This window comes from Neoarius graeffei, chromosome 24 (genome assembly GCF_027579695.1).
Source record: "Neoarius graeffei isolate fNeoGra1 chromosome 24, fNeoGra1.pri, whole genome shotgun sequence".
Classification (NCBI taxonomy): Eukaryota; Metazoa; Chordata; class Actinopteri; order Siluriformes; family Ariidae; genus Neoarius; species Neoarius graeffei.
In genome coordinates, this window is record NC_083592.1 from 31907510 (window position 1) to 31916517 (window position 9008).

The 9008-nt window shown below is 44.5% G+C and overlaps 1 protein-coding gene across 3 annotated transcripts in view; it reads right to left on the minus strand.

Moving 5' to 3' along the window:
- Positions 1 to 8541, minus strand: part of camsap1b (calmodulin regulated spectrin-associated protein 1b) — a 75145-nt gene extending 66604 nt beyond the window's left edge. For all 3 annotated transcript variants that reach the window (XM_060907056.1, XM_060907055.1, XM_060907054.1), the window contains exons 1-2: positions 8395 to 8541; positions 7602 to 7775 (exon numbers count right to left, since the gene is read on the minus strand). In XM_060907056.1, the coding sequence (XP_060763039.1) occupies positions 7602 to 7761 (160 nt within the window). In that variant the 5' untranslated portion in view covers positions 7762 to 7775; positions 8395 to 8541. The remainder of the gene's footprint in view (positions 1 to 7601; positions 7776 to 8394) is intronic.
- Positions 8542 to 9008: the final 467 nt, after the last annotated feature.

The window sequence follows — 9008 nt, forward strand, 5'->3', positions numbered from 1 at the left end:
ATTAGATTTCCCAGCCAGTTATGACAGGTTCCATATACTGTACAACACCTAGATGATTTTCATACACGGTCTTAACAAGTACTTCAAAAACTCTACATGAACCATGAGATATAAACAAATGGCAAGTTCTTGAGCTCAAAACCTCTCTAGCGTGATGGAGTGCGATCCAAATCTTCACCAAACTCAAACCTACACAGACCATGAAACAATACAGAGTATGCAAAATAAGAGGAAGAACTTTTGCTGCGCAGGATAAACAGGCTGACCTTACCAGAAATTCCACTAATTCTGTAAATAGCAAGAAACTCAATCTACTGCCTGTAGGAACATTTGCCTGAGCATTTCACTGCCAGTATAAAACAGACCGGCACTAGCCAGCGCCAAGAAAAGCACTAAAAACGCAAATACTTTGTACAACAGTGCTCTTGGTTATCACTTTTCCATCCTGTGGTGGACTGTTAGTGCAGTGAAACTATGCTCACTTATCGGAGGAAGAAAAACAAATAAAGCCTCAGCAGGGAGCTGTTTTAAGCAAATACTACTAGTTAAAAATAAGGTACCAGACACACTGAGGGGTGACGTCTGCAGCTTTTCAGCGATTATACAGGATGTTTTAGCGTTACATTTTGTGATTCACTGTTGGACTATTACAAGCAAAGAGGAAGAATGAGGTTAAACATCTTCCGCCTTCTCGGATTATGAACACAATCTCACTGCTTGCAAATGCTAAACCATAAATCAGAGGCTTGAGCACATGAATTTTCTACACAGGACACAATTCCCCTAACTTCGATACCGAAGTGTCAGGGTTCCTCGAGGTGGGTCAAAATAGTTTCTGGAGAAGTTTTAGGTACAACATTTTGTTCTCAATGACGACACAAAAGAGGGTTTTGGGAAATGGATGACTAGCACGGACTGAAAAATTTTATTTGGTCTTGACACCAAATAATTGGGCACTTTCATTCAAACAAAAGCTTAACGAGACATGACATTATCTGCTAATGGTATTTTCCACATCTTCCCACACTTCAGTTTTTACAAAGCCAAATTTACTTTCTGACAAGTTCCTTAAAGCCCTTTCGGACAGCAAGACTTGTGTCTGGTTCAGTCACAACATTTTTCCATCTTGCTACCACTGCAGACAGAATAAATGCTGCTCATCCTGATTTAAGTCAGTGGACAATTCTGCACTTCACATCCGGAACGATGCCCGTGATGACCCAGATTGATCTCCACCAATGACATACGTTATCCCCGTGTGCCAAACAGCAAAGAAAGTAGTCTACAAGAGACCATGAACTCTATAATAATTCTAGAGTTTTATTTAAAAAAATAAAAAGATTGTACCTTACATCAAGAGTACTGTTCAGATAAAATATTTCTGGACAAACGTGTGGTAAGTAACATTGACCGAGGATGTCTGTAGTACATATCAGTTCACATGAGATAAGCCATCTCTGTATAAATCACAAAGCTTGGCATGTCAGCCACGTTCATGATGCACCCATAGTCATGCCCATACAAACTGATTGTTTTTTGTTTTTATTATAACTACTTACTGTGCTTGATCATGACTAAGCTGCATATTGGTTATACCCAAGCTTGGAACTCAGAACCTTACTTCAAACTTCTCCGACAATTCCTTGTAAACATCTATTTAAACATATGAGATTTTTAAACTCAGCTAATACTTGGTTTGGTTCTGATTAGTGATAGAAAATATTGCTGGAGTCTTTTTTTTTTTGGGGGGGGGGGGGGATATCTCCTTCCCCACATCATACAACAGAATTACCTGGCTATATTTCGACATGTCCTTTTACATCATGTACAAGACGGAGTCTGTAACACTCACTGATGTGATTGATTTGAAATGGGACTAAAATCCCAGAGCTATACCAGTTTAAAAAAAAAAAATAAAAAAATAATAATAATAATAATAAATATAATAATTTTATCCCACCTCAGACTACACAAATTCAGGACAATTTTGCCACAGATGTGTCATGGCTGACAAATTTCAAGTGTTGAGCCCGTCAGATGCCTTGTAATGGCATCTGGGACGACCCACAAAAAAACCCACTCTGACAAGTCTAACATTTCTTAGCCTGGGCCCGCCCATCCTAAGTGTGACGCAACACGAGTGCCTGTTGCGAGCTTAGTCTGGCCAGGCAAGCTATCTACAGCTCTTCCAAGCTCCCGAAAAATCGGGAGCCAATCAACTTTGAGCATCTCCAACGGCCCTGGGTAGAGGCGTGTTCAAGGCAGTGACGTAGTAGAACTGTGACCGGAAGCCATAGATTGTTTACAGAATCTATGCCGGAAGCGCTTCATTCACTAGAAACATTACGAACATGGAGCAAGTTCTCATTGAAAACGGAGCAAAGAGCAGCCCTGGAGGTATTTATTGAAAGGAAGGACGTTTTCGCCTTGCTCCCGACCGGCTTCGGTAAGAGTTTAATCTACCAGTTAGCCCCGTTGCGTCACATACGTCAGAGGAAAGAGTGATGTGATTGGTTTAAGCTTCGTCACAGCCTTTTCTGGCTTCAACCAGTAGCAAACTGAGGCATTTCAGGGAGGCGGGTCAACCACGCACTTTGGGAAACGGTTGGGCTTAATATCTTTGCCAGACCAAATGCTCGCAGAGTTTTGAAGTCGCGTTAGCCAGACTAAACATTTCTAGCACCTTTTTGTATTTTCTCACCTAATTTGACAATTCCTACAACACATTCACTGGTAACCATAATCGACAATTTCTTGACAGCACGCAAGGACGTGAATGATGATTGATCGGGGTCACATTTGTAGCGTTGCCAGTCTCCTGACCAAGACACAGCAAGAGTATATGGCGCTACGATAGTCACCATGCCAGATTAGGCAATCAGTATAGGTAATCGTATGGGGCCGAGTAAAATTCAGGATCAATTTCACAGTTTTGAAAATTCGCGACGAGGGCAATTTCAAAACTTCAAAACGGCAAGTGAAATTGATCCTTAATTTTACGAGGAACCATATGATTACTTGTTTATAATATATAGGGCCAAATTCATACTTCGGAAGCCATTCAAGTTCACAACATTTGTCATCCACGTTTTCTGAACCAATCAGGGCACAAGACTATCTTGCATGTTTGAATCAGTTTCTAAAGCATTCCTTGTTTTCGCAAATCTCTCACTTTTCCCTCGAGGACTTCTCGTGATTCTTGAAAAGTAACATCTCTCAGGATTGATCCCGGATGTTTCTCTTGTCTCCGATGCCGATCCAATGCTGCCTGTATTACTTTAAGAGAGTCTGGTTCGTAGTTTTCCCCGTTTTCTTTCCTCACTTCTGCATAAAACTGCGATAGCACCTTGTCTAACTCACAGCATTCATATGCCACTACAGATTCGTTTATTTGGCCTTTCTGCGACCCATTTCTTAAACACGGAAAGCCAAAAATTCGTACTTCTTTGGTATTTTCATTTTTGCTTGCAGCTTTCAATTCAATTCTTCGTCAAATGTAGCGAAACGTGGCATTGCTGAGTCAGCAGAGTCAGCCATTTTGACAAAATTTGCTAATTTTTTGTAACCATAACCAAGCAACGAACTAGCCAATAGCATTTCAGATATACAGCCCTGTGTTAAGGAAAAAAAGCCCTCCTTGATTGACCAATCAGAATTGAGTAATTTGGCCCTATGTATTATAATGAAAGGAAAAAAAAAATGTGGTCTGATCATGGCATAATCCAGTCAGAATTGGGCTAATGACAAGGGTCAGAATGCTCTGGGGTATGTTATTGTGCACTGAAGATTATGCACATGGACAATAAAAGCATTGGCCCTCAGAGTCTCTTAAAGGGCACATCTTGGGTATATTTAGGAGCAAGATCAATGTAATTCTCCTATTTTATATTAAACTTTGGTCAAATATCTGTCACATTTTGCATTTTGTGCAATTTTATTTTTACCTTGCGCAATACCAGAAAAATTCAGTTGAAATCAAGCCATTTGAGGCAAATTGGTCCGCCTCTGAAAAAACTTGGCATTTGGATTTACTGGCAAACATTGATTTTCGTGACGTCGTGTGCGGGACGCCTCCTTCTGAATCCCATGTCAGCGTTGGTTTGTTTATGAGAATACGACCTGGTGGTTTTCTGCAAATTTCTTCAATGTTATCACGTAATTATTAAAATGGTCAAGAGATGTATCGTAGGAGGGTGTAGCAACACCAATCATGATGGGATTAGTACTCATCATTGCCCAAAAGACCGGACAATGAGAGAGAAATGGGAGCGCTTCGTGTGAGGCACCCGGAAAAACTGGCAATGTGCAACAGACCACAGCATCATATGCAGGGCTCACTTCATAAAGCCCAACGACTTCAAGAACTATTTGCAATAGAAAATGGGCTTCAAGAAGCAACTTGATCTGAAAAGAGATGCAGTTCCATCTGTTAGAATGCCCAAAGCAACACCGTCTCCATTTGTCTCAGCGTCACCAAAGGAGCCAGCCGTGTTTGTCTCCCCTGACAAAAGGCGAAGTGCCGCATCCACTGAGGCCCTCGAAGCCGAGGGCCAAGCAGAGCCAAGAAAAAGACCAAGAAAATCAGCAATTCACAAGTTGACTGTTGCCAGAGTAAGAAATAAGAGAGACTATACTCTAAATTAGGTGTTCCTGTGTTTGTCTCTCAGCCTGCTAGCGGATCCGCACGTGACATCACGAATCTGGATCAATATGGCTCCAGACTCCCTTGGGATTTTTCCAGATGCGTTTTATTTTTTTCTGCTGCAGACAGATGGCCTTGTGTAAAATTACCCTTCTGGATGTGTGTAAAGGGACATATTTTCATATAATAATTAAAAAAAAAAAACCCTCACAAGGTGCCCCAGCAATAGTATCGCTTTGTGAGCAGTAAGCTTAGCTGACCACCACTTCATATCTTGCATATCTAATGAGGCGGATGTGACGTCAGATGCAACCCACTTATACGGAAGTGCTAATAGTAAATCTGGATGAGTGTGTAAAGGAACATACTTTCATATAAAAAAAATAAAAATTAAAAAAAAAAAAAAAAACACTAAATTGGTCCAGGATATGCCCTTCGGGCAGCACGGTGGTGTAGTGGTTAGCATGGTCGTCTCACAGCAAGAAGGTTCTGGGTTCGAACCCAGCAGCCGGCGAGGGTCTTTCTGTGTGGAGTTTGCATGTGTTTGCTTTTCCATAGCTCGCGGTGCTAAGGGAAGCCACGTCATTACGTCGCTGTATACGTCAGTTACGTCGTTGTATACATCAGTTACGTTGCTACGTTTGCATAAACCTTGGCGCGAATATCGAAGCAAAAACACCACGGAAGAAGCAGCAACAACAACAATAATAATAATGGCTGACTTTGCGTTTGTACAGCTGCGGCTTCTCATCACTTAAAAATGGCGATCTTTCGCGGTCTTGTTATTGTTGTTGGGCTTAACAACTCCGCCCCCCCCCACTGACATAAGCGGTTCTTTCCTCTGGCCCAGCAGAGAGTTGGTGCTAGCCTGGAACCGGTTTTTCTGGCCCCAGAGCCAGTTCTTCGTCAGTGGAAACAGAAAACCTGGTTCCAAACTAAGCACTGGCCCCGAACCAGCCCTGGAACTGCTTTGGTGGAAAAGGGGCACCAGTGAAGCTGGTTTGGCATTGACTAGGAGACCAAATCTGGCCAGTGGGAGACCATTTGGTCTCCCATGCCCCTTTTCCACCAAAGCAGTTCCAGGGCTGGTTCGGGGCCAGTGCTTAGTTTGGAACCGGGTTTTCTGTTTCCACTGACAAAGAACTGGCTCTGGGGCCAGAAAAACCAGTTCCAGGCTAGCACCAACTCTCTGCTGGGCCAGAGAAGACCAACAACAATAAGACCGCGAAAGATTGCCATTTTTAAGCGACGAGAAGCCGCAGCTGTACAAACGCGAAGTTAGCCATTATTATTATTGTTGTTGTTGCTGCTGCTTCTTCTTCCGTGTTGTTTTTGCATCGATATTCGCGCCAAGGTTTATGCAAACGTAGCGACGTAACTGACGTATACAGTGACATAACTGACGTGTCTTCCCTTAGCACCGCGAGCTATGGAAAAGCAAACTGGTTCTCAGCTGGCTCGCAAGTTGAACGAGTTGTGAACCAGCACCAGCCCCGGAATGGATTTGGTGGAAAAGGGGTACCAGTAACTATGTTAAAAAATGCTCTGTTTCGCAGTCTTGCGATTGTTGTTGGTCTTAACAACTTCGCGCCCCCCCACTGACATAAGCGGTTCTTTCCTCTGGCCCAGCAGAGAGTTGGTGCTAGCCTGGAACCGGTTTTCTGGCCCCAGAGCCGGTTCTTTGTCAGTGGAAACAGAAAACCCGGTTCCAAACTAAGCACTGGCCCCGAACCAGCCCTGGAACTGCTTTGGTGGAAAAGGGGCATACATGTCTTTGGATTGTGGCGGAAACCCATGCAGACACGGGGAGAACATGCAAACTCCACACCCCTCTTCCACCAAATCAGTTCCAGGGCTGGTTCGGGGCCAGTGCTGGTTCACAACTCGTTCAACTTGCGAGCCAGCTGAGAACCAGTTTGCGTTTCCATAGCTCGCGGAGCTACGTCAGTTACGTCGCTGTATATGTCATTATGTCGCTACGTTTGCATAAACCTTGGCGCGAATATCGAATCAAAAACAACATGGAAGCAGCAGCAGCAGCAGCAGCAACAATAATAATGGCTGACTTCGCGTTTGTACAGCTGCGGCTTCTCGTCACTTAAAAATGGTGATCTTTCGCGGTCTTGTTATTGTTGTTGGTCTTAACAACTTTGCGTCCCCCCACTGACGTAAGCGGTTCTTTCCTCTGGCCCAGCAGAGAGTTGGTGCTAGCCTGGAACCGGTTTTTCTGGCCCCAGAGCCAGTTCTTTGTCAGTGGAAACAGAAAACCCGGTTCCAAACTAAGCACTGACCCCGAACCAGCCCTGGAACTGCTTTGGTGGAAAAGGGGCACCAGTGAAGCTGGTTTGGCATTGACTAGGAGACCAAATCTGGCCAGTGGGAGACCATTTGGTCTCCCATGCCCCTTTTCCACCAAAGCAGTTCCAGGGCTGGTTTGGGGCCAGTGCTTAGTTTGGAACCGGGTTTTCTGTTTCCACTGACAAAGAACTGGCTCTGGGGCCAGAAAAACCGGTTCCAGGCTAGCACCAACTCTCTGCTGGGCCAGAGGAAAGAACCGCTTACGTCAGTGGGGGGGCGCAAAGTTGTTAAGACCAACAACAATAACAAGACCGCGAAAGCACTGGCCCCGAACCAGCCCTGGAACTGCTTTGGTGGAAAAGGGGCAGCCGGCCGCTGGGTTCGAACCCGGAACCTTCTTGCTATAGGGCGGCACGGTCGCCTCACGACTGTGTAAAGGGACATGCTTTCATATATATATAAACACTAAATCGGTCCCTTTAATACACATCAGTATTTAACTCCATGTACCACATTTAAAGCCAAACCAAGCCTTGTGGATTGTAAACATGTTCGAAAACACTGTGTTGAGGATGGAGTCGAGTAGCTGTGTCTCTTCACTGCTTCTCTCAGCTCAGCAGTTACCCCGCGTGTGTTATGTAAAGATAAACAAACACCTTACCGATTCCGTAGGCTTTAGCAAACAGCCAGTGCAGGTTGGCCGCTATCTTGGCCCTCGCTGAATCATACATTTCCAGCGGTGTGATCTCCACTGCCTCGCTCGTCGCGTTCATCTTCCGTCGTGTGCTGCTGTCGCCCCCAACCCCTAAATCCAAGTCCATCCTGAGGCCGCGTCCTACAACAGAACAAGCCGAAACAAACCATCAGCGCTAGTTTTACTCCATCTCGGTGCCTGAACCGCCGGATTATAATCCGCACTTTACCTTCAATTCAAACGCACTGATAATGCAGACAGCTCGGCAGCGTTAGGCCGGAGAAAGTCCAGCTCTCTAATGTTAGCCGTCAGAGCAGGACGCAAATCTATTAGCAAGCTAAATGGCACACCGAGTTCAGTTTAAACATCACCAAACACTACAAAATGACCAGCACACAATAATACAGTCGGCTAAAGACTAAATATCGTGCTCAGCTAGCAAGCTACTGCTTTGTTTGTTAGCCAGCTAGTTACTAGCTAACCAGGTTTGCTGTATAGCAGAGTCTATCAAAGGCGCTTAGCGAGCTTGCATTGTTTGTTAAAAATAAATTAAATAAAAACAGTCTGCTATCTTCGCTCCAGCTATAACTAGCTCCCCGAACCGACCATATAATATTATCAGCTATAGCTGTACTATTTTATAAAAACACACACAGCCAATATTTGGCTGTAATCTCGACAGCTAGCTGTAATTAAATCTAGTCCTGCTCTGAGCACGCCAGAGAAACAGCCCGTGTTAAACAACAATTCTGTTCCATACCTTAATAATTTATCCTCTCAATCCAACTGAAGAAATCCACGGATGAAGACCATGAGAGTGGGCAGAGCAGCGGAACTCACCAGGAGCCGCTGGCCGAGCAGAGACGCGTCTCCTCCTAACGGCTGAGGGAGGTTTAGCCCCCAGTGGAACAGCCCCATCTTCTGTTCCCTTCCAAATAAAACCAGCTCTCACACGATCAGTCAGGGACACACACTGCTCACTGAGGCGGGTCATTCTTTTAGTATAAACACAGAGATGATTATTATTTTTAAAATAATAATTTTTCAATCTTCAAAAGCTGCATGCAAATGTAATGCGTGCAGACTTGTGTCACATAAAACACTTGGTTTTGAAATACATAAAATAAATCACAATTCCACCTCACAGCAAGAAGGTTCTGGGTTCGAGCCTCATGGCTGACTCAGGACTTTCTGTGTGGAGTTTGCATGTTCTCGCCGTGTCTGTGTGGGTTTCCGCCGGGTGCTCCGGTTTCCTCCACAGTCCAAAGACATGCAGGTTAGGCTAACTGGTGGTTCTAAATCGACCGTCGGTGTGAGTGTGAGTGTGAATGGTTGTTTGTCTCTGTGTCGGCCCTGTGATGACCTGGCGACTTG